This window comes from Cervus elaphus, chromosome 22 (genome assembly GCF_910594005.1).
Source record: "Cervus elaphus chromosome 22, mCerEla1.1, whole genome shotgun sequence".
NCBI classification, from domain to species: domain Eukaryota; kingdom Metazoa; phylum Chordata; class Mammalia; order Artiodactyla; family Cervidae; genus Cervus; species Cervus elaphus.
In genome coordinates this window covers 41340375-41366163 of record NC_057836.1, presented here as the reverse complement: position 1 = coordinate 41366163, position 25789 = coordinate 41340375, and the positions used below count along the sequence as shown (strand labels likewise).

Sequence of the window (25789 nt, the reverse complement as noted above, 5' to 3'; positions counted from 1 at the left end):
GAATCTGGCTCCCCACTGGTTCCCCTCCACTAACCCTTTGCTCTTTCACAGATAACCATTTCTATAGGTTTCCACTGTTACTTTATCAGAAACAGGAAAAATTATTATATATTGTTATTTTCTCCTTTTCTTACATATAGGATAGCTTACTATAACAAAAGCCCATATTTCCAGTGTCATTAGATTTCATGAGGTAAATAATTTTTCCCCTTTGATTATTTAGAAGAAAAGTTGATATAAATCCCTTATTAATCTTGGGCTAATAGATCTTATAAATGGGGTGAATCTTACTGTGACATTTGACTGACATTATTAATAATTTATAACTTCAAAGGAAGTCAAATTATGAAGGTATCAGGATTCTTAGTTTTATTTTAACATACACTAATTAAAATGTCTACTGCTGACATTTTGAAGATTTCAATTATTTTTATAGTCTCTGTACAACTTGGTACACATGTGAGAGTTCAGAAGCTTTGAATTGAGAAGCATGACTGCGTTGGGATATAGGAGTATTGCAAGATTCAGTGTTATAACTCTTTTAAGTAATAGCATTAAAATTTTTCTCCAGAACAAAAAACATATTAGTTTTTCTTCCAAGCCCACAAATTGGAAAATCCATTCTGTTAAAAATAAAGCCCAGAGTCTCGAGCGCTAGCTGGCAGCCAAGCGTACGCGCTCAGGGATTAGCGGCCGCCATCGACGGTGCTTAGGTTCCTCTGGGCTCGTCTGCGCCGCTCGCTCGCCACACACTCCGCCGTTATAAGCCGCCACCATGGTAAAGCTCGCAAAGGCTGGTAAAAATCAAGGTGACTCCAAGAAAATGGCTCCTCCCCCAAAGGAGGTAGAAGAAGATAGTGAAGATGAGGAAATGTCAGAAGATGAAGACGATGAGAGCAGTGGAGAAGAGGTTATCCCTCAGAAAAAAGGCAAGAAGGCTACCACGACTCCAGCAAAGAAGATGATGGTTTCCCCAACAAAAAAGGTTGCAATTGCCACACCGGCAAAGAAAGCAGTTGTCACCCCTGGCAAAAAGGCAGCAGCTATGCCAGCCAAGAAGACAGTTAACACCTGCCAAAGCAGTGGTAACACCTGGCAAAAAGGGAGCCACCCCAGGCAAAGCATTGGTAGCAACCTCTGGTAAGAAGGGAGCAGCTGCCTCAGGCAAGGGAGCAAAGAACGGCAAGAATGCCAAGAAGGAAGACAGTGATGAAGAAGAGGAAGATGACAGTGAAGAGGAAGACGACGAAGATGAAGAGGAGGATGAACCAGCAGTGAGGAAGGCAGCTGCTGCTTTTGGTGCTGCTCCTGCCACAGATGATGAGGATGACGAGGATGATAAGGAGGAGGATGAGGAGGACGAAGATGACTCTGAAGAAGAACCTATGGAGATTGTACCAGTCAAAGGAAAGAAAGCTCCAGTAAAAGCTGTTCCTGTGAAGGCCAAGAGTGCTGCTGAAGATGAAGATGAAGAGGATGATGATGATGAACAGGAGGAGGAAGAGGATGATGATGATGAAGAGGAGGAGGAAGAAGATGACGATGATGAAGAGGAGGACGACGATGAGGAGGAAGAAGAGGATGAGGAGGAGGAAGAAGAGGAGGAAGAAGAGCCTGTCAAAGAAGCACCTGGTAAACGAAAGAAGGAAATGGCCAAACAAAAAGCAGCTCCTGAAGCCAAGAAACAAAAAGTGGAAGGCACAGAACCAACTACATCTTTCAATCTTTTTGTTGGAAACCTGAACTTCAATAAATCTGCTCCTGAAATGAAAACGGGTATTGGTGATCTTTTTGCTAAAAATGATCTTGCTGTTGTCGATGTCAGAATTGGTGTATATAGGAAGTTTGGCTATGTGGATTTTGAATCTGCCGAAGACCTGGAAAAAGCCTTGGAACTCACTGGTTTAAAAGTCTTTGGCAAAGATGGCGGAGGAGTAGGACGGGGAGACCACTTTCTCTCCTACAAATTCATCGAAAGAATAACTGAACGCAGAGCAAACTTCACAGAACAACTTCTGATCGCTAGCTGAGGTCATCAGGCGCCCAGAAAAGCAGCCCATTGTCTTCAAAAGGAGGTAGGACAAAATATAAAAGATAAAAAGTGAGACAAAAGAGCGGAGGACGGAGATTCGTCCCGGGAAGGGAGTCTTGGGCGGCATTGCTTGGGGTGGGGTCCTGGCCTGAGTGCCCTGAGGACAATCGGAGGGAGCTTCTGTGAGGTGCCAACTTGAACTGTGGGAGACCAAAAGAGAGAGAGTACATTAACCGGCCCGAACACACTGCCGGCCATTCGCAGAACAAAGAGACCGAGAAAGTCCAGAGAAGAGCTCGCAGGCTGCGGACCGGCCCAGCACCCCTGGAGGCAGGAGGCCGGGGGGGAGGGGAAGGTCGCGGCGAGACACAGGGCGCAGGCACCCGACCGGCGCGGGCGGGGACTGGGGCTGGGGACGCGGAGGGCGGAAGGCGCGCGCACCCGACTGGCGCCAGAGGAAACTGAGACTGAGACCGTGGAAGGGAGTGGGCGCGCCATACCTGGGGAGAGTGCGCCCACCAAGCCCCTGGCTGCCTGGACCGCTCTGACGGGGAAGGCACAGAGAGCAGGCGCAGCTTTTCCTTCCGCGCTTTTGTGGAACACCCGAGGGCTGGAACCTCGCGCAGCGCGGGGCACGCTCCATATAGAACAGCCGGGAGCCTGAGCAGCGCAGACGGAGAAAGCGGCGTCAGCCCCTCCCGGCAGCCCCATTCCGTCCCCGCGGCGCAAGCCCGCCCTCACAGCGCCAGCCCCTCCCTGCAGCGCCAGCCCATCCCCGCAGCGTCAGCCCCTCCCCGCAGAGCGACGGAACTAGCTACCTGAATAAGAGTCCACCTCCGCCCGCCTGTGTCAGGGCGGAAATGAGGCTCTGAAGAGACCGGCAAACAGAAGTCAAATAAACAAAGGGAACCGCTTCAGAAGGGACTGGTGCAACAGATTAAAATCCCTCTAGAAAACACCGACTACACCGTAAGGGGCCTGTAGATACCGAGAAGTGTAAGCTGGAACGAGGAGCTATCTGAAACTGAGCCGAACCCACACTGTCCGCAACAGCTCCAGAGAAACTCCTAGATATAATTTTACTTTTTTCTCTCTTTTTTTTTTCTTTTTTTTCTTTTTTCTCTTTTATTTTCCTTTAAAATCCCCTATTACTCCCCCATTACTCCTTAACTTTCATTTTCATAGATTTTTACGATTTTTTTAATTAGGGGAAAAAAAAAGAAAAAAAAATTTTTTTTCCTTTTTTTTCTTTTTTCTTCTTTTTCTTTCCTTTTTCTCTTCTATTTTCTATTTTTCTTTTCCTCTTATTTCTTTTAAAGTCCTCTAGTACTCCTCTACTACTCCTTAATTTTCATTTTCAACACACTATAACCTTACAAAAAAAAAAAAAAAAAGAAGAGAAGCCCTATTTTTAAACCGAAGATTATTCTCTCCCAATCTTGACTCTCTGTTTTCTACCTCAGAACACCTCTATTTCCTCCTTTCCCCTTCTCTTCCCAATCCAATTCTGTGAATCTTTGTAGGTGACTGGGCTACGGAGAACACTCTGGGAACAGACAGCTGCGTAGATCTGTCTCTCTCCTCTTGAGTCCCCCTTTTTCTCCTCCTGCTCATCTCTATCTCCCTCCTCCCTCTCCTCTTCTTCATGTAACTCTGTGAACCTCTCTGGGTATGCCTAACAGGGGAGAATCTTTTCGCCATTAACCTAGAAGTTTTCTCATCAGTGCTGTATAGTTGGAGAAGTCCTGAGACTACAGGAAGAATAAAACTGAAATCCAGAGGCAGGAGACTTAAGCCCAAAACCTGAGAACACCAGAAAACTCCTGACTACATGGAACTTTAAGTAATAAGTGACTGTCCAAAAGCCTCCATACCTACACTGAAACCAACCACCACCCAAGAGCCAATAAGTTATAGAGCAAGACATACCACGCAAATTCTCCAGCAACGCAGGAACATAGCCCTGAACGTCAACATACAGGCTGCCCAAGGTCACACCTAACACATAGACCCATCTCAAAACTCATTACTGGGCACTCCATTGCTCTCCAAAGAGAAGAAATCAAGTTCACGCACCAGAACACTGACGCAAACTTCCCTAGCCAGGAAACCTTGACAAGCCAATCGTCTAACCCCACCCACTGGGTAAATCTTCCACAATAAAAAGGAACCACAGACCTCCAGAATACAGAAAGCCCACTCCAGACACAGCAATCTAAACAAGATGAAAAGGCAGAGAAATACGCAACAGGTAAAGGAACATGAAAAATGCCCACCAAGTCAAACAAAAGAGGAGGAGATAGGGAATCTACCTGAAAAAGAATTTAGAATAATGATAATAAAAATGATCCAAAATCTTGAAAACAAAATGGAGTTACAGATAAATAGCCTGGAAACAAAAATTGAAAAGATACAAGAAATGTTTAATAAAGACCGAGAAGAAATAAAAAAGACTCAATTAAAAATGAGTAATGCAATGAATGAGATCAAAAACACTTTGGAGGGAACCAAGAGTAGAATAACGGAGGCAGAAGATAGGATAAGTGAGATAGAAGATAAAATGGTGGAAATAAATGAAGCAGAGAGGAAAAAAGAAAAAAGGATCAAAAGAAATGAGGACAACCTCAGGGACCTCTGGGACAATGTGAAACGCCCCAACATTCGAATCATAGGAGTCCCAGAAGAAGAAGACAAAAAGAAAGGCCATGAGAAAATACTCGAGGAGATAATAGCTGAAAACTTCCCTAAAATGGGGAAGGAAATAGCCACCCAAGTCCAAGAAACCCAGAGAGTCCCAAACAGGATAAACCCAAGGTGAAACACCCCAAGACACATATTAATCAAATTAACAAAGATCAAACACAAAGAACAAATATTAAAAGCAGCAAGGGAGAAACAACAAATAACACACAAAGGGATTCCCATAAGGATAACAGCTGATCTATCAATAGAAAACTCTTCAGGCCAGAAGGGAATGGCAGGACGTACTGAAAGTAATGAAAGAGAATAACCTACAACCTAGATTACTGTATCCAGCAAGGATCTCATTCAGATATGAAGGAGAATTTAAAAGCTTTACAGATAAGCAAAAGCTGAGAGAATTCAGCACCACCAAACCAGCTCTTCAACAAATGCTAAAGGATCTTCTCTAGACAGGAAATGCAGAAAAGGTTGTATAAACGTGAACCCAAAACAACAAAGTAAATGGCAACGGGACCACACCTATCAATAATTACCCTAAATGTAAATGGGTTGAATGCCCCAACCAAAAGACAGAGATTGGCTGAATGGATACAAAAACAAGACCCCTATATATGCTGTCTACAAGAGACCCACCTCAAAACAAGAGACACATACAGACTGAAAGTGAAGGGCTGGAAAAAAATATTTCATGCAAACGGAGACCAAAAGAAAGCAGGAGTCGCAATACTCATATCAGATAAAATAGACTTTCAAATAAAGCATGTGAAAAGAGACAAAGAAGGACACTACATAATGATCAAAGGATCAATCCGAGAAGAAGATATAACAATTATAAATATATATGCACCCAACATAGGAGCACTGCAATATGTACGGCAAACACTAACGAGTATGAAAGAGGAAATTAATAGTAACACAATAATAGTGGGAGACTTTAATACCCCACTCACAACTATGGATAGATCAACTAAACAGAAAATTAACAAGGAAACACAAACCTTAAATGACACAATGGACCAGCTAGACCTAATTGATATCTATAGGACATTTCACCCCAAAACAATCAACTTCACCTTTCTCTCAAGTGCACACGGAACCTTCTCCAGAATAGATCACATCCTGGGCCATAAATCTGGTCTTGGAAAATTCAAAAAAATTGAAATCATTCCAGTCATCTTTTCTGACCACAGTGCAGTAAGATTAGATCTCAATTACAGGAAAAAAATTGTTAAAACTTCAAACATATGGAGGCTAAATAACACGCTTCTGAATAACCAACAAATCATAGAAGAAATCAAAAAAGAAATCAAAATATGTATAGAAATGAATGAAAATGAAAACACAACAACCCAAAACCTATGGGACACTGTAAAAGCAGCGCTTAGGGGAAGGTTCATAGCATTACAGGCTCACATCAAGAAACAAGAAAAAAGCCAAATAAATAACCTAACTCTACACCTAAAGCAATTAGAGAAGGAAGAAATGAAGAACCCCAGGGTTAGCAGAAGGAAAGAAATCTTAAAAATCAGGGCAGAAATAAATGCAAAAGAAACTAAAGAGACCATAGCAAAAATCAACAAAGCTAAAAGCTGGTTTTTTGAAAAAATAAACAAAATTGACAAACCATTAGCAAGACTCATTAAGAAGCAAAGAGAGAAGAACCAAATTAACAAAATTAGAAATGAAAATGGAGAGATCACAACAGACAACACTGAAATCCAAAGGATCATAAGAGACTACTACCAGCAGCTCTATGCCAATAAAATGGACAACTTGGATGAAATGGACAAATTCTTAGAAAAGTATAACCTTCCAAAACTGAACCAGGAAGAAATAGAAGATCTTAACAGAGCCATCACAAGCAAGGAAATCGAAACTGTAATCAAAAATCTTCCAGCAAACAAAAGCCCAGGACCAGATGGCTTCACAGCTGAATTCTACCAAAAATTTAGAGAAGAGCTAACACCTTTCTTACTCAAACTCTTCCAGAAAATTGCAGATGAAGGTAAGCTTCCAAACTCATTCTATGAGGCCACCATCACCGTTATTCCAAAACCAGACAAAGATGCCACCAAAAAAGAAAACTATAGACCAATATCACTGATGAACATAGATGCAAAAATCCTTAACAAAATTCTAGCAAACAGAATCCAACAACATATTAAAAAAATCATACACCATGACCAAGTGGGCTTTATCCCAGGAATGCAAGGATTCTTTAATATCCGCAAATCAATCAATGTAATACACCACATTAACAAATTGAAAGATAAAAACCATATGATTATCTCAATAGATGCAGAGAAAGCCTTTGACAAAATTCAACACTCATTTATGATTAAAACTCTCCAAAAAGCAGGAATAGAAGGAACATACCTCAACATAATAAAAGCTATATATGACAAACCCACAGCAAGCATCACCCTCAATGGTGAAAAATTGAAAGCATTTCCCCTGAAATCAGGAACAAGACAAGGGTGCCCACTCTCACCACTACTATTCAACATAGTGTTGGAAGTTTTGGCCACAGCAATCAGAGCAGAAAAAGAAGTAAAAGGAATCCAGATAGGAAAAGAAGAAGTGAAACTCTCACTGTTTGCAGATGACATGATCCTCTACATAGAAAACCCTAAAGACTCTACCAGAAAATTACTAGAGCTAATCAATGAATATAGTAAAGTTGCAGGATATAAAATTAACACACAGAAATCCCTTGCATTCCTATATACTAACAATGAAAAAACAGAAAGAGAAATTAAGGAAACAATACCATTCACCATTGCAACAAAAAGAATAAAATACTTAGGAGTATATCTACCTAAAGAAACAAAAGACCTATACATAGAAAACTATAAAACACTGATGAAAGAAATCAAAGAGGACACAAACAGATGGAGAAACATACCAGTGTTCATGGACTGGAAGAATCAATATTGTCAAAATGACTATTCTACCCAAAGCAATCTATAGATTCAATGCAATCCCTATCAAGCTACCAATGGTATTTTTCACAGAACTAGAACAAATAATTTCACAATTTGTATGGAAATACAAAAAACCTCCAATAGCCAAAGTAATCCTGAGAAAGAAGAATGGAACTGGAGGAATCAACCTGCCTGACTTCAGACTCTACTACAAAGCCACAGTCATCAAGACAGTATGGTACTGGCACAAAGACAGAAATATAGATCAATGGAACAGAATAGAAAGCCCAGAGATAAATCCACGAACCTATGGACACCTTATCTTCGACAAAGGAGGCAAGGATATACAATGGAAAAAAGACAACCTCTTTAACAAGTGGTGCTGGGAAAACTGGTCAACCACTTGTAAAAGAATGAAACTAGAACACTTTCTAACACCATACACAAAAATAAACTCAAAATGGATTAAAGATCTAAATGTAAGACCAGAAGCTATAAAACTCCTAGAGGAGAACATAGGCAAAACACTCTCCGACATGAATCACAGCAAGATCCTCTATGACCCACCTCCCAGAATATTGGAAATAAAAGCAAAACTAAACAAATGGGACCTAATGAAACTTAAAGGCTTTTGCACTACAAAGGAAACTATAAGTAAGGTGAAAAGACAGCCTTCAGATTGGGAGAAAATAATAACAAATGAAGAAACAGACAAAGGATTAATCTCAAAAACATACAAGCAACTCCTGAAGCTCAATTCCAGAAAAATAAAGGACCCAATTCAAAAATGGGCCAAAGAACTAAACAGACATTTCTCCAAAGAAGACATACAGATGGCTAACAAACACATGAAAAGATGCTCAACATCACTCATTATTAGAGAAATGCAAATCAAAACCACAATGAGGTACCATTACACGCCAGTCAGGATGACTGCTATCCAAAAGTCTACAAGCAATAAATGCTGGAGAGGGTGTGGAGAAAAGGGAACCCTCTTACACTGTTGGGGGAATGCAAACTAGTACAGCCGCTATGGAAAACAGTGTGGAGATTTCTTAAAAAACTGGAAATAGACCTGCCATATGACCCAGCAATCCCACTTCTGGGCATACACACTGAGGAAACCAGATCTGAAAGAGACACATGCACCCCAATGTTCATTGCAGCACTGTTTATAATAGCCAGGACATGGAAGCAACCTAGATGCCCATCAGCAGATGAATGGATAAGGAAGCTGTGGTACATATACACCATGGAATATTACTCAGCCATTAAAAAGAATTTATTTGAACCAGTCCTAATGAGATGGATGAAACTGGAGCCCCTTATACAGAGTGAAGTAAGCCAGAAAGATAAAGAACATTACAGCATACTAACGCATATATATGGAATTTAGAAAGATGGTAACGATAACCCTATATGCAAAACAGAAAAAGAGACACAGAAATACAGAACAGACTATTGAACTATGTGGGAGAATGTGAGGGTGGGATATTTCAAAAGAACAGCATGTATACTATCTATGGTGAAACAGATCCCCAGCCCAGGTGGGATGCATGAGACAAGTGCTCGGGCCTGGTGCACTGGGAAGACCCAGAGGAATCGGGTGGAGAGGGAGGTGGGAGGGGGGATCGGGATGGGGAATACGTGTAAATCTATGGCTGATTCATATCAATGTATGACAAAACCCACTGAAATGTTGTGAAGTAATTAGCCTCCAACTAATAAAAAATTAAAAAAAAAAAGTCTTTGGCAATGAAATTAAACTAGAAAAACCAAAGGGAAAAGACAGTAAGAAAGATCGAGATGCAAGAACACTTTTGGCTAAAATCTGCCTTACAAAGTTACTCAGGATGAATTAAAAGAAGTGTTTGAAGCTGCTGTGGAGATCAGATTAGTCAGCAAGGATGGAAAGAGTAAAGGGATTGCTTATATTGAATTTAAGACAGAAGCTGATGCAGAAAAAACCTTGGAAGAAAAGCAGGGAACAGAGATAGATGGGCGATCCATTTCTCTGTACTACACCGGAGAGAAAGGTCAAAGTCAAGACCATAGAGGGGGAAAGAATAGCACTTGGAGTGGTGAATCAAAAACCCTGGTTTTAAGCAACCTCTCCTATAGTGCAACGGAAGAAACTCTTCAGGAAGTTTTTGAGAAGGCAACTCATATCAAGGTGCCCCAGAACCAAAATGGCAAATCTAAAGGGTATGCATTTATAGAATTTGCTTCATTTGAAGATGCTAAAGAAGCTTTAAATTCATGTAATAAAAGGGAAATTGAGGGCAGAGCCATCAGACTGGAGTTGCAAGGATCCAGGGGATCACCTAATGCAAGAAGCCAGCCATCCAAAACTCTGTTTGTCAAAGGTCTCTCTGAGGATACCACAGAAGAGACGTTAAAGGAGTCGTTTGATGGCTCTATTCGAGCAAGGATAGTCACTGACCGGGAGACTGGATCCTCCAAAGGGTTTGGTTTTGTAGACTTCAATAGTGAGGAAGATGCCAAAGCTGCCAAGGAGGCCATGGAAGATGGTGAAATCAATGGAAACAAAGTCAGTTTAGACTGGGCCAAACCTAAGGGTGAAGGTGGCTTTGGTGGTCGAGGAGGAGGCAGTGGCGGCTTTGGAGGCCGAGGTGGTGGCAGAGGTGGCCGAGGTGGATTTGGTGGCAGAGGCCGGGGAGGCTTTGGAGGGCGAGGAGGCTTCCGAGGAGGCAGAGGAGACCACCACAAGCCACAAGGAAAGAAGACGAAGTTTGAATAGTTTCTTCTATCCCTGTCTCTCCCTCTTCCATTTGAAAGAAAGAACTCTGGGGTTTTTCCTCTGTTACCTGATCAATGGCAGAGCCTTCTGAGGACATTCCAAGACAGTATACAGCCCTGTGGTCTACTTGGAAATCCGTATAGATAACATTTCAAGGGAGATAACCCTGTTGGTGTTGACTGGATATTCGTATAAACTTTTTAAAGAGATGAGTGATAGAGCTAACCCTTATCTGTAAGTTTTGAATTTATATTGTTTCTTCCCATGTATAAAACCATTTTTTTTCCTACGGAGTTTTTTTTTTTTTTTTTTTTTTTTGCGTTGGGGGGTGTAAAGAAAAGCAGAATGTTTTATCATGATTTTTGCTTCAGCAATTTTGGGACAAATTAAAAGTCCTAGAACTCTAAAAATAAATAAATAAATAAATAAAGCCCAGGTCATTTTCTGGGTAGCTGCATTGTGTTGAGTTTCTAAATCATTATTTCAGCATATTTTGAGAACAGGCTGGCTTCTTGGGCATGTGGACTTCTACAGTCGCACAGGGCCCTGTGCCTAGAACTCCCTGTTAATGTAGTGTCTGCTGTTACTGCCTTGAAAATCTTAATAATTTTTGAACAGAGAGATCTGTGTGTTAATTTTACACTGGGTCTCACAAATTATGTAGACAGTTATAACATTTCTTTACTACTTAACAGGATGTCACTATACTTAGTTATGATTTGTTTATATTGTTTTTTACATTTGAATTATATTATAAATTATGTTTACCTTTGACATTGACAATATTTTTTCCCAGTGAAATTTATCTTCATTGAGAGTTATGGTGTGGATGAATTATTCTGAGTTTCTTCTTAAGGTATTTAAATGATAGTTGATTCATAAAATGTTTAAGAAGGGACTCAGATTGTTTCATTATTCACCTTAAGTTTCTTTCAAATACAACCTTAGAGATATAGTTTTTAGATTGACAGGAGAAAATGATAGGAATAACAATTCACTTAAAGACCATTTCCCCCCATTAGTTGGCATTTAGTGCCTGTTCATTTTATAGTAGGTGACAGTTTCTATAAACTCATTTCCACATGTGTTATCAGAAAAGTAGATGGCAAGGAGTCAAGGACTTCCATTGAGTTCTTAGTGTGACAGTCAATGTGTAACCCAAAACTAAGAAAACCCCTTCTAGGAAATGTCATCAATTCTGGCCCCTTTCTTATCCTCAGTGGGGTTGCAGAACCATCCACACTGCCCTCAGTCCAAGTTGCCTACAAAATGTAGGATGAGAAGAGACCCTGATACTCCTGGAGAGTGATCCAGTTGTTTTTGCTTTTGAATGTAGCAGACTATCAGCTTTATTGTATATGAGAAAATCAAGGATCAAATATACTTATAATCTCAAAGAAAAACAATAGCTTTCAGAAGACACAAAAAAAGAGATTTTTAGGGAACTTTATACTATTCTTTCTAGCGTTATATTTATTCAACTGGTAAGCAGGTTACTTCAGCTGGGACTGTTGCAGTGTCCATGGTGGGTTAATTTGATTCATTATAACAAGGCTTGCATTAGAGTCTTCAACTCATTAGAACCTCACATAAGTCAATATTCTGGTTCTCCTCTGCCTCTAGAAATAAAACCAAGTCAAAGCAGATGACTCCCAAAGCAGCCGATTTGCCACAACACATATCTGGAGAGTTAGTCACTCATTTGTGTCCGACTCTTTGCGACCCCATGGTCTGTGTAGCCTGCCAGGCTCCTCTGTCCTTGGAATTCTCCAGGCAAGAATGCTGGAGTGGGTAGCCATTTCCTTCTCCAGGGGATCTTTTCAACCCAGGGACCGAACCCAGGTCTCCTGCAATTGCAGGCAGATTCTTTACTGTCTGAGTCACCAGGGAAGCCCCAAATATCTGAAGAAGGAGTTAGTAAATTAACCTTCCTTAAAGTTTTGGGATCTGCTGTTTCTTCATATGGAAGAGAACAAAGCATTGTCTCCCAAAATAAAGTATACAAACTTCATTCTTCTTTCATTAAAATAATATTTCCTTTCTTAGGAATAGGCATTTCCTTAATGTTGGTATGTTTCTAACCCAATTCAGCTAAGCGTATCCTCCTGTCAAAATAACTTTAGAAAAGATTACAAGTAGGAGTGATGATATTAAGAAAAAGAGAAAATGGACAAAGTTGATACATATTTCTTAATAAGAATGTGTAGAAATGTCAAAGCAAAACATTCAGTTTTTAGTTTGAGTAAGTGCTCACTTTGAGTAAATATATAAATCATAGAAATTCATAATTTTTTTCTTTTTGTCTAAGTACAAATCAATATAAAATACAGAAAAACTGCTCAGACTGATAAAAATGTAGCACAGATGAAATGAATGAAAGATAACCAGTTTATTTACTAGAAAGAGTTATACATTAAACCATATTCAGTTGGCAACATAAACCAAGATAAAAGAATTGATATATTGATGTATTGGCCTCAGTTATTTTCTTAGCACTGTAGTGCCTTTTCCAACCATTGAGTGCATGATCAAATACAAATACAAGCACATATTGTATGGATTCTCCCATGAGACATTCACTTAGGATTGTCAACAACAAAAAAGTTTAAAAGGACAAGCAAAAATGAATTCATAAAATAATTTTTTGGATTTAAAATAAACACATTTGTCTTCAAGAACAAATTTCCTTTGAAATTCAAATTTTAAAAAATAATTAGCAACTAAAGAGTTTCTTATGTCAGATTTTTAGTCATGTTTTCATATGGTATCATTATTCGGTGGGAACACTTTACATCATTTAACACTGAAAGGGATAATAACAAAATTGCAATTAAATGCAGGATCATTACAACAATAATCATACAGTATACAAATCAGGGTTGGCCACACATTACACAATTGTTAATACTGGAAAGAAATACAATGCCAGAATTATGTATGGTTCATCACATATGCATATTCGTGCAAATAAAAACACTGTGTCCAAGATGTCATAAAATATTTTCAAAGAATTGTTTAATCAACTATAACAGTCAAACCATTGAGATAAAAACTGTGACAATAATATTAAAATCATTTACTTCCTCTAAGATTTGGTGCACAACCATATCTCTGAGGTCAAACAACAAAACAATTCATTCTGTGTCTCCATTATCATCAAATAATGATTTGTCAACAAAATGATGACATTTCTCTTTATAGTTCTGTGATCTTTGTTTTAAAATGACTTTTTAAAGAGAAAAACAGTCACACTAGAAAGCATCAAATTTACGTCTCAGTGTTTTCATTAGAGAACCATAACAATAATTCTGACAGAAAAAAAAGTTTAAAATGTGTTCTCAACCAAAGTTCTATAGCAATTAAACTTTGATCATGGAAATAATCTGGCTTGGCAGTTTATCCAGGCTTCAGTTTAAATAGGGCAAATTTTAAATAACTCCAGAGGAAAGGGATAAAAATACACTGAGGAATAGAGCCATGCATTTCAATATGGGAAGGAGACCAGATACAGGTAATGATCTCCTTACATACCTAATGAGAGGTCACAAGAGAAATAAGACTTTCTATAGTGTTTGTATTATGAATATGGGAAAGCTTACATGATGTGAAATATCTCATGCAACATTTTACACAGCAGACTCTTATGCACTCACACCCTTACACTAAAGGCAGTTAATTGCTGCTCTTCTTTGTAAGCAGAATATTATTTCTGGAAAATTCTTGATTGGGGAATATATCTTAATACTGAATTTTTTTTAGTTATTCTTTGAGTAAGAAGGACAAAAGACATGTTTAGATGACATCTTTCAGATGTAAACATGAAAGAATCAGGATACATATACCACATTCTGTGGTAGTTAACTTGGCATTTAAATAAAGATGAATTAAATTACAGATACAACTCATGTGGGGGCATTATTACAGACAATGGAAAAGATCACTCGGGAGTTAGATTGGTCTTGTATGTCTACAGCAATTGATTTTAAAGTAAAAACTTGTCAATCAGTATCAGCATTGATCATGCTTTCTATCACATCTCCAATTTAATAGCTTTTTGAAGAATTATATTCTCTTTACTGAAAACATGTTGTAAATTTTTTGCAATCTTAAATATAAGGACTATTTAAAATCACTCTGGTTTATAAATAAACAAAAAACATGGAGGGCAAATTTTTAAAATTTATCCTAAGAGTTCCTTTTGAGTCTAGTTCTTCTTTATATCTATGATATTAATGCAGTGGCCTCCATGGGTTGAACCAGCACAGTTCCTTGGTGAAAATCCATCAGTTTCCCATGGTGTGTCTTTCTGAGATACAGATTATGTTTTTTGGCTGGTTGATTATAATTTGTCATTCTTAACCCAGTATAAAATATATTTCATTTCTTCCTTTTCATATTTTGTAATTTCCAATTGAGAATTATAAGGACTTTATTTAAAGCAGAATATCAGAAAATGTCCACATTTGTAGTTGATTTATTTGAGTGATGTTTCATGCTTGTTTGAAACAGAAAGACTATCAATACAGGAAAATTTTCCAAAGCATGGAAAAAGCAAATACTTTAAATTGAAGATTCTTTTAAGAAAAGATAAAATTTGAGAGGCATTTGTTCCCCTGAGGGATTGCATACCTATTTCTGAAATATTCCTGAGGACATTTGTCTTTTTAGACTCTGACAATTGAGGCTTTTTTATAGTAAAATTACTACGTTCTTTCAAGATATTATGAAATACAGCTGGAAGGAAAAATAACACCAACAACCCTGTTTTGTTTTTTACCAAATGTTTTGGAAAAATTAAGATTGCTAAATAGTTCATGTCTAATCAGTATAACTTTAATGTATTTTTTAAGTTTTAAATAAAAGAAGCAAAAAGTTGTGGAATTGCAGAATTATCACACATCATATCTTGCCACACAACTTAATCCTTACTAGAAAATCAATAATATTTAATTCTCAACCAATAATATTTACTTCTTAAAAAACAAATCTTCCTTATGATTATCAATTTCACTGATCAATTTCCCACTGTTAAAAATCTCTTTCCCGGAGTGAATATAAATGCTTCACAGTGATGATTGTTTTTCTTATTCTAGACTTAGTAATGGTAGCCATAGTGGGTACCTATCCTTTATTAACTTTATTAACTTTTCTTTTCTTGAAGATCACTACCTCTTCTTCTTTAAGCTAATGTATAATCTTTATAAATAGGTCTTTTCTTAATTATTTAATAACTTTCCATTTTCTCCAAGTCCTCCAAATTCTTCTTATTGAAACAGAACAGATATGAAAAAAGGATCTGATGAGTCATGAATTGATTGGAAAGATTAATTCTAGGGTCCTGTATACCCCTGTGCACCCAGACCAAAGGCAATTTATTGCTCCTTTTTATTTTATATTTTTTACCTAAGAAAAATTCTCAATAGGGAAGCATTTATGAATTCTATTCTTTCCAGTATGGTAATTGTGCTTACTTTTTAAAGTCTTGCTAGTTATTTTTAATCTTTGCTCACTGTATTTGTAATAATTAGCCAGTATTTTCATTATAGTTCTATAGTTGATTTTTCTTCCCCAAGTCCATCTTCAACTAGCCTTACTGAAGTCATTCTTTTTTATTTTCACTAGTTCTTCGGTTTACCAATTTCCTTTTAAATCCTGATGTTTACAGGTACTGATTTTTATCAATGCTACACATATTTGGCCATTTTAAATGCCTATAAACAAATATAGATATGGCTCAGTTTAAACTATACTAAGTGATGCCACAATTTAAATACATGGAATTCTCTTTTACTGCTTAAGGACTATTATCTATTTTTGTGCTGAAAATGAGAAATTTATTTCCAAATTTCTATATCTTTTTGGCAAAATTTGCTAAAATTAACATTTTTATAGAATTGCTATTTCAAAACAAGCATTTCCCACTCTATTAATATAATGAACTGAAACAAAACTAGTACATAATAGACTTAATGATAAACTTTTATTGGAAGAAATAAATGTTTTGTCTATGGCCCAGCTTTTCAGCTGGTCACAATACAGAGTGGGGAAGCACGAATGCCCTGTAGTTACACACAGACGATACTTACTGCTGAATTCCCTGTACCACCAATGAAACTGAGGAGGCAAAATAGGAAAATGTTCTGAGGTACTTTTTAAAAAGGCATATTTTCCCTCAGGCACAGTTTTTATTAAAAATCAACTTAGCAGCTATGCCACTTTTCAGGTCCCAACACATGATACTTGAAAAAGCAGGGGTAGGGGTGGGGGAGCTTCCTTTAACTGAACTCTAATAACATCCATGCTGTCTCACTAAGACTAGTACCAGGCAGATACTACACTAACAAAATAAAGAAAATGTTTAGGAACAGCAAGGCAGTGCAGGTGGAAAGAGCAGAAGGTTAGATTGCCATGATCAGGGTTTTATGAAGATTTGTTTCTTTTTCCATATTTCAACCTGAATCTCTATTTGGATAAAGATTTTCAGCTACTGCAAGTTGCATAATAAATGACACTGTTGAAAATGGCACACATGTAAGGAACTCAAAATCTCCTGGTTGCTTTGGTAACAGTGACCACTACTTAAAAGGTGTATGACTGATAGAGCCCCTGCTCTGTGCTTTAAGACTTGCCGACTGGCTGCCACCTTTGATGGGTCACCCTACTCCCGCTACTTCACTCAGTCAGCTGAGTGACTCCTACTGGGTCGTCATTGGAGCCCTGCATTGTTAACTACCTTTTGTTAACAGTGAGGATTGCTTTTGTTTTAAAGAGAAGTTACAGATATCATTACAGGAAAAGGTCAAACCGTTATGGATTTAAACAAGTTAAGGCTACCTGACTAGACAAGGAATCAGGGCTAGGAGCAGGTGTGTGGGCAGCACTTGATATAAGGAGCCCAAGAGTATTAGACCTTTCAGCTCAATTAGCTGTTTTCCTTGTTTGTCAGATTATGTGCAAAATAAATTTTGCTGTGAAAATCCACTGCCTTAAATTAAGTCATAAAAGTTACCCAGCAGAATCTGTAAATTAACTAGGAACATGAATTATCTCAATATAATATGATTGTAGGCACCTGAGTGTTTGTCAAAAGTAGACAATGAGCTAAGGTTTATTACCTCTTGTTTTTTTTTTTGGCAAGGAAGATTCATTATGAGAAAAACTAACAACAACAAAACATACAATTTTAATCAAAATTTGAACACTTTCTGGGTACGTTAATTACCCAAGGCTAACTTACATCTGTATATGTATATATTTCCCATTTATACTTGGTATCTTATAGCAGGAAAGACTCCTAATAGGACCCTGAATTTGGGAGAAGTAAAAAAAATTCTGGTCATTAAATAAACACACCATTTTTGCCCATCATGTTATTTAGCCTTCTTTAACATTATTACATACACTCATACACACACAAAGGAGCAGCACCAGTGCGTCTACTTATCTGCAATTAAAAAAAATTAAAGATGCCGTCAAAAGTTGAATAAGTCAATGAACCATAACAGTCTCTTTTTCAGATTTACTTAATAACGTCCAATGAAGAATTCTAGTTAAAAAAACAAAACAAAAACAACCCAGCGGTCAATGAGCTACTGATTAGAAAGTAAGTGCATAAACAATATCAGTGTAGCAGCAAAATACAGTTATTGTTAACATTCCGATGCACCTCGTTTATCATTTTGTGCAAGAAAAACGACCAGTCCGGCCAATTCCAGATTTCAAACTAAATGAAAACTCATACTTAATTGAACATATTATGCAAATCTTAAAAATAAATGAAGTTCACCTCTCACAGAAATGATTTTTACAGACATATATATGTGGCAAGTAAAGTACAAAATAAATATCAATGACCAAAAAATTAGATTTAACTTCTATAGCTGAAATTGAAGTATAAGGAAAGATGATTTTACAATATATGTATTTTACATTGTCTTAGGTCTCTCTTATGCTATCGAGGTAAAGCCAGCCATCTGAGATACATATTTCCTGTTTCGCTTTATTTTGATTTGATTTAACTTAACTGTAGCCATTTGATTACAGAAGTTTGTGATTTAGAGAAACCATAAAGTATTTTGCTACACCGGAGTCTGTGCTTTGTGTTATTCTTCCCAGCTTCCTCTTATCTTCCGAAATGATGGCCATTAATGCAATCAAACATCTAACCAACGAGAAGAAACCAGCTGCTGGATCTTGGGCAGTATCCTGTGTATGGCTACAAAACGTTCACCACAAGTGTTTGTCCGCGGGAGATGAAGACTAGGGGTAAGGAGGCTTGGAGAGACAGTGGAGAGGGGCGCACTGCGAGCTGGAATGTGGCTGCTCATCAGGCAGAGCTACGTCAGGACTGCAAATGAGAAACAAGCATGTCAGCAAGAGGCAAATTAGCAAGGGGCTCTGCACAGTGGTAAGGGTTCGACAGACATTCTTTTCACAGGAATTTTGCATCGAAAATGGCCTAAATCTAAAGCATGCCAAGACAACTGTAGATTAAAAAAAAAAATGTCCCCCAGAAGAAAAACGAAACGTGTTAGGGAAACAACATATGAACTCCTTCCCGGCAATCACTGTTTTCAATTTCTGCACACAGTCATTCCCCTAGGTCTCCGGGTTAGTTGCAAGATTAGTTCTTTTCAAAATTTAATGATTATGTAGCAATTAACTGGGAGTGATTCTGATGCAATAGGTCTGAGGTGGGACCTGAGAATCTGCATTTCTAACAAGGTCCTGGGGACAGGGACCTACTGAACCAAGGCTTCTGCGGATTCCACAGTTCTCTGGTAGATCCAGATTCAGTACAACTAATTTGCCTGTGGAAGTCTAATTTGCTCTAAGGGTTCCCTCTATCTGTTTTAGCTTGGTAGTGTAAAGATGACAGAAGAGTAACTATATGATGCATGTGGTTGTTCCCACATGACCACTTCTGAGAGCCTCCTCCAGTTTAAATGAACACAGAAATGCTCAGGCTCATCAACGGCTTGATGAATAATATTGCAGAATAAGGATGCAAAATCATTGAATTTTCTAAGGTAATATTACAAATACATTTGGGTTCAGACCTTTTAAAATGTGAATTATGGGGGAAAATCACATTATGGGGAATTTTTTCAATTGAAAAAGACTGGCATTTTTCTAAAACTCTGCTTTTTTCCTTTATACTTTGGAATTCAGTACCACAGAATAATTTCTGCCAGGAGTGTTATTTGAGAGAGCTATTCAAGGTTTATTATTGTTATTTATTAATTTAATCATAATTTTAAAAAGCAAATATAATCATTCAAGTCATTAAAAATGAGCATTAAACAGTTTTTTTTTCATTAAACAGTTTTTATCTTTGCTTTTTCATGTATACCTCTTGAGTTTTAATACAAAATCATAATTATGTACAATACTACTCTACTTGGGGTCTCTCTTCCCAAGATCTTTGAACTGTTTTAAATGTAGCTTAAATGGAGATATGCTCTTCTGCACTAGTTAGGACAACCAGTGATGAAAATGATTTTTCTTATCTATTTTTAAAATGTGGTAAGTAAACATGGGAGAGTTGGAGGTTCAACACAAGGACTAAGAAAATACTGCAAGGCAGGATTTTTCCTCCATCCTCAGATGACCTGGAAATAAGAGAGGCAGACTTTCCCATGGACCTGAGTTTCTTTCTGTTAAGTTTGCATGATTTAGAACAAGTTTCTTTTTAGGGAAGGAAACATGATTCAGCATAAGTTATGGCAAGTAGCATAAGGTGGTCACATCATACAAGAGGGATAAGTGCTTGAAGACCCATGGAGTTCAATAATCTTCTGTATAAAGGAAGGCGAGCATTTCCGTTTGACCCGGTGAAGTGTATAGTGACAGCTTACACACAGGTTACAGTTCACTTAGCCCAACACATTCTGTCGTTCATGATAATTAAAATTCTTTTTCATTATTTCTGATTTCTTAAAGTGACAGGTTACAAATATTTCCTATTACACTATTACTATTTTTAATTTGCACAAAATATAATTGTACTGTGTATTTTATGTGACAGAGGCATATCTTTGGCTTACAGATTAAGGAATCATTTCTTGAATATAAATACTGTATTTGATAAATTCTAATCAAATAATTTAATCATAATAATCATAATCACTTAATCACAATAAGTTCTAACCATTTAGTCAAACTGGTTCTCAAAAAAAAAAAAAGCAAGGTGAGATAAAATTAAACTTAGAAAGATTCCTCATTAGCCTTTCCATTTCTTATCTAACTGAAACACTTAAACCAGTAGCTTTCTCCACTCTTTGCCCAAGCAAATTAGAGCGGTTATAAGAGATTGCAGATTTCTGTCTTGAGGAATGGTTAGGTGCTAAGAGTGGTTAGTAGTAATTAAAGATATTGAGAACACACTGTAGGCCAGGCCTGTGCCTCCCTGAATCCTCCCAATATCCATTCTCTTTCTCACTTTACAAGTAAAGGAATGGAATCTTAGCCAGCAAAAGCAACTTCCAAGACTACACAGCTAGTAGGTATCAGAAGTGGGAACCAAACCCAGATAATGTGACTCCAGAGTTCGTTCACTCACTGAGCTTCTGTCGTGTGCCTGGCACTACCCCAGCCTTGCGTGGGGTGAAGGTGCTTTTCGGAGAACAACTAAGTTAAGAGCCCATGTTCTTCTGCATTACAAACAGAGAATCCCACTGAGATGGATTTGAACATTTATAATTATATTCAGTTACTTAGTAATTGAAATTGCTCTACAGTTGGCTGCTCTTATTACATAGCATTTGTATGTTAGTGAAGAACTTTCCTGAAGTAAAAACCTTGTTGCTGGAAGTGGTGGGAACAGCAGGCTGAGACAACTGTCGGAAGACACTGGCTTGGGGCCTATTTAATCACATACTTTCTCCTACTAACTTGATGTTCCACTTAAATAGCTGGCTGCCCAACTGCCTCAGAGACCAAGTCACACTGGGGCTTTGGCTGCTGCTGCTTGCGGAAAGCATCTGCAGCTCTCAGCTCTAACCCATGACCAACATGCAGCCTGCTACTGATGTCTACTCCTCAGACACATGGAAGTACGTCTGGGCCTGCCCTTACTCAAAAGAAGCCTTGCCCTGGGAGAAGAGCAACAGTCATATAAAAATAAGGAGATAACAACAAGCAGGCTATAAAAGCCACAGCCAGATTATAAAAACTAGACATCATCAGAGGCCAAATAACTGGAGATGAAGGATTTCAAGAAAACATTTAGGTCCTGATGGGGTGCTCTGATGCTTGTGTCGAAGTTTGCCCATGAAATTTACCATGAAAGTAAATTCATGATGTATTTGCAATGCTTTCATTGGAATAGAAATTGTTTAGCTAACTCTCCAGGTTACCATCCAGGGAGTCTGTAGACCTGCCTTTAAAATTGTTTAGTGAATCTTACATAAAGGCACTATCACTGAAAATATTCTTTTTTGAATGCCAATTACAAGGTTCTCTCCATCTTTCGATTTTAGTTTCACTGAGGGTACTCAGTGGACAAAAAAAAGGAAACACTTCCATAAAGTTGTCTTGGAACAGACATTAGATAAGCTTTATACTTTCCTAATTGTTTGCCTGAGTAATATATTCTAAAGCAAAAGACAATTCCAGGTTTTATGTTTTGAAAGGTAATGAAACCCTGGACTAATCCAAGGATTTACTCACAAAAGGGAGCTGAAGGCAGCCTGTAGTCTACCTGCTAGTGGCCAGTAAAATAAATTCTAGCTCTCTTGTATTTTCAGTGGGCACAAGTGAACTTCAGGAATCCAATGTGTGTTTGTATAGTCCATGTTTGAAATAAAATGTGGCAAGTATAATTATACATAAGAAGTCATCATGTGGGAAAGGAGAGCTTGGGGTCTGTGGAACTGACATGTGGCTGGGTGGGAAGAGTAAGGACGTCTGAATTTACCTGACAGTTGGGCAGTCTTGCCTCCCGGCTAGTTGTGAGCACTGTGGCGGTACGGAGGCAGCAGGCTGCTGACAATCTATAAGAAACTGATAAATTAGACATGTATACAAAGAGATGACAGAGCAACGTGTTAGTAACAGTAACTTAGGCAGTTGCCTGAGAGATTTAGTGAGGAATGTGTAGTCACACAGAAACATCTGAATTAACCTTTTTTTCCCTGAATGATGCCAATAGAGAAGACAAGGCTTTTTCCTTAATTAAACACAGTATTTAAAAATTAGTGAAACAAAATTAGTAGTGAAATTTCTCAAGTACATTAGGACATACATAGCCATTCATATTTGATGCTTGGTTACATCCAAAAATAAAAGATGTATTAACATAATGAAAGATCCTCAAGTTTTAAACTTGAACATGGTGGTAGTTACTTGCTCAGCACTTAGATTTGCTATTCCAAAATGTTTTATATTCAGATAGCTGACTTTATATTTGGACACACAGGTATATTGTTAATCCCACAGGTATATTGAGAAAAGCATGCAATACACACTTTTCCATGATTAATAGAATGATATCTGAGAAGAAAATTAGCTTCACAGTTTTCTGAAAATAGATTTTATTTATCAAAAGTAAGAATTGTTAGAAGTCTTAGAATGTTTATTTTATTGTATTAAATTGTTAGTAACTTGGATTGATGAAGAAAGCTAACCTGAATGAGAAGTCTTTTATTTTTGTCTTCTGAAAATCACATAACTCACATTAGGTTGACAAATCACTAGCTGTTAAAAGTTCATTCTTTAGTTGATCAGTTATGTTACTCATCTACTCCCAAGAAAGACTGTGTTCTGAGATAATCAAAGAGCAGTCTGTTTGCTGATGTACTACAATCACCTGCTAAGCTAGTTAGAAATGCATACATTGTATTTCTGCAAAAAGATTTTGCAGAAAAAGTTCAAATTAGAACAAAAAAATTCAATTATTTCTAATTGCAGAATTTCTTCTTACTAATTGCTTAGACTATGTATCTTTCCCTATATGTTATATAGGTAATAGTTAAGCCAAATTAATTCAAATTCCAGATTTAAAGTCTTGAATTAATGAGCTTTTACTGAAATTTACATTCAAAGGCTTGAATCTAAGCACTACTTGTTCCAAAGTCAATATATTCTCTGTTACAACAAAACTTGCTTGTATAACTCCAAAATATAAAAATTCATGATACTTTTATAGAAGACATTGCAAATACACTAAAGTTGTCTGTGATGGAAAGTAGAATATATGATAGGCTTGATTTAAATTCACTCAAGAGAACATCACTGAGGAGAGAGGACATTTTCATAAGGTGGTCTTGGTTCCAGAGCCACTTATTAATTATCATTTTGTAACAGGGACAATATCTGATTAGTTGAGTAGCTGTTGTTCAGATTATCATACTCAGTAAAAGTCTTTCAAATATAAAAATATTTCCATTTTCTTAGCTTTGGCAAATTCTTTTCATTTTCTTTAAGTCTTTGTTTCTCCATTTTGCAGCTTGATGAGCTCAATGATTCCCTTTTGTAGAAACTCAGGAGTCTTAAAGGATGAATTCCTTTATGCGCTTTTCATTTTTTTCAATAGCTATGATAAAGGATAACTTTAGACAAAGTTGTACAAATTTAGACAACTATTTTACTCTCGCCAGCAGACCTAAGTTAAACAGATGTATGCTGCCCTCTTATGTTTCATTTGAGTAAATGCAATAAATACAAATATGAACACTTCGGAGTCTAGCTTGCTTTTCCTATTGCCAGTTCTTCATCTGCGGAATGGCAAGCCTCAGAATTAGAGTTTTTAAATGGTTTAAATTCTTTTCTATCTCTTATTTCTGTAAGATTTTTCTTTTTTTGATTAATACAGTCACAGATTTTTGTTCATTGAAATATACTTTGTGATGAAATTCAGAAAACAGGCAAGCAGGACCACAATGCGCCCTCTTAATGAGCTGTTTGATATGTGGTGGATATTTCTTACATTTGTAGTAAATATAGTTTTCCCCTCTTTAGAAATTATAATGCCTCCAGTTAATTATTATTATTATTTTGCATTTATTATTTACAAGAACTTAGCTAAGTGTTATACTTAAAGAATTAAAAACAAATTCCATAGATAAGGTGGTAAAAGATTTTAAAAAGAAATCTGAAAAATAATTAATTGCTCTGACTCAATTGTCTTCTGAATTCCTCTTCTGTGGTCAACAGTCCTCCACTGGTGAACTTGTCTAACCCAGTTGAACAGCAATGTGTATTTAGCATGTACTTTGAAAATGAAAGGGGAGGTTGGGAGGTTGAGGAAAAAACCTTCCAGCTACGAGATGCTGTGGGCTTTACATGACCTCATGTATTCTTTGTAGGTTCTACTCTGGTAGACTTATTCACGAAGGAACTAGGCCTCATCTCATTGCTTTTGAGGGCATAGAAGATTAGAATTATGTGACTTGAGGAGGCGTCTCAGAACATCGGAAGTCACTGCTGTCATCTGGGGCCACCAGAATTTGTTTCACCCATTCAGCAATTTAGTTACTAAACTCCCATTGTGTGTCTGAAACTGTTAGGTGGTAGAGATAAAAGGAAAACAGAAAATACGGTCCCTGGTCAATTGAGAAAGACAAGCATATTCAACAAACAAAATAAAGTGTCATGACGATGATGATGATGATGATGATGAGATGTGGTGGTGGTGGTAACACCTAGTAGTACTCATTCATTGCTTACCATGTACCAGGCACTGTGTAGGCATTTAATATGTGTGCTCTCCTTTAACCGTGTTTTATTAACCCCGATTTGTGGATTACAAAAGGGGGAGAAATAGGTTAAATAACTTGCCAAAGTTCACTAAGAGGTGGAGCTGGAATTTGAATCCAGGATTGTATGATCCAAGGGCTGAGTTATATTTTGAGACACTTCACTGCACTGTTTCCCATGATAGGGAAAAGTTGGGCTCTCAGAGCAGAAACAATTCACTAATCTAAGTGGTCAGGAAATGCTTCTTGGAGGTTGTGATATCTAGGTTGTATACCTAGAAAAGAAATTAGTTAAAGAATTTAGTAACTATAAGCTGTTTATGGCCTCTACTAATAGTAATACATTTTACAGAATTAAAGTGTTTACTTGAAATGCTCAGAATTTGATAACACTGAACATTTATATTATAAGGCTATAGGCCTGAGAAATGTCACAAAACTGAAGAGATTGTTAGTGCCTCAAGGGCAGAGATGACTAGGGGATATTATTGTTTAACACGTCTATATGTCCTGATATACATATGAACTTATTTGACATTCCTCCATAAACAAAGCCTTCAGTAGAAAGGAAGATAGAAAAGGGGAGAAGGAAGGAAGGAAATTACTTCATGAATCAACATGATGTTACTTCTCCTAGGAACTCTATATAAATTTTACATCTTAGCAACACTCT

The 25789-nt window shown here is 37.5% G+C and overlaps 1 protein-coding gene and 1 pseudogene across 9 annotated transcripts in view; one reads left to right on the top strand and one right to left on the bottom strand.

Moving 5' to 3' along the window:
* The first annotated feature begins 649 nt into the window (after positions 1-649).
* LOC122680693 lies at positions 650-10713 on the top strand (annotated as a pseudogene). Its single transcript, XR_006336757.1, has 2 exons — positions 650-1910; positions 9405-10713. The product of XR_006336757.1 is annotated as a nucleolin-like (transcript).
* A 2072-nt stretch (positions 10714-12785) lies between these two features.
* Positions 12786-25789, bottom strand: part of BICD1 (BICD cargo adaptor 1) — a 243955-nt gene continuing 230951 nt past the window's right edge. For 5 of the 8 annotated variants that reach the window (XM_043882069.1, XM_043882070.1, XM_043882071.1 and 2 more), the window contains 2 exons: positions 22338-22413; positions 12786-18767 (listed from right to left, as the gene is read on the bottom strand). In XM_043882069.1, coding sequence (XP_043738004.1) covers positions 18680-18767; positions 22338-22413 — 164 coding nt within the window. In that variant the 3' untranslated portion in view covers positions 12786-18679. Of the gene's footprint in view, positions 18768-22337; positions 22424-25789 lie in introns of all 8 variants that reach the window. The other 3 variants (XM_043882072.1, XM_043882073.1, XM_043882078.1) reach the window with 2 other exon arrangements.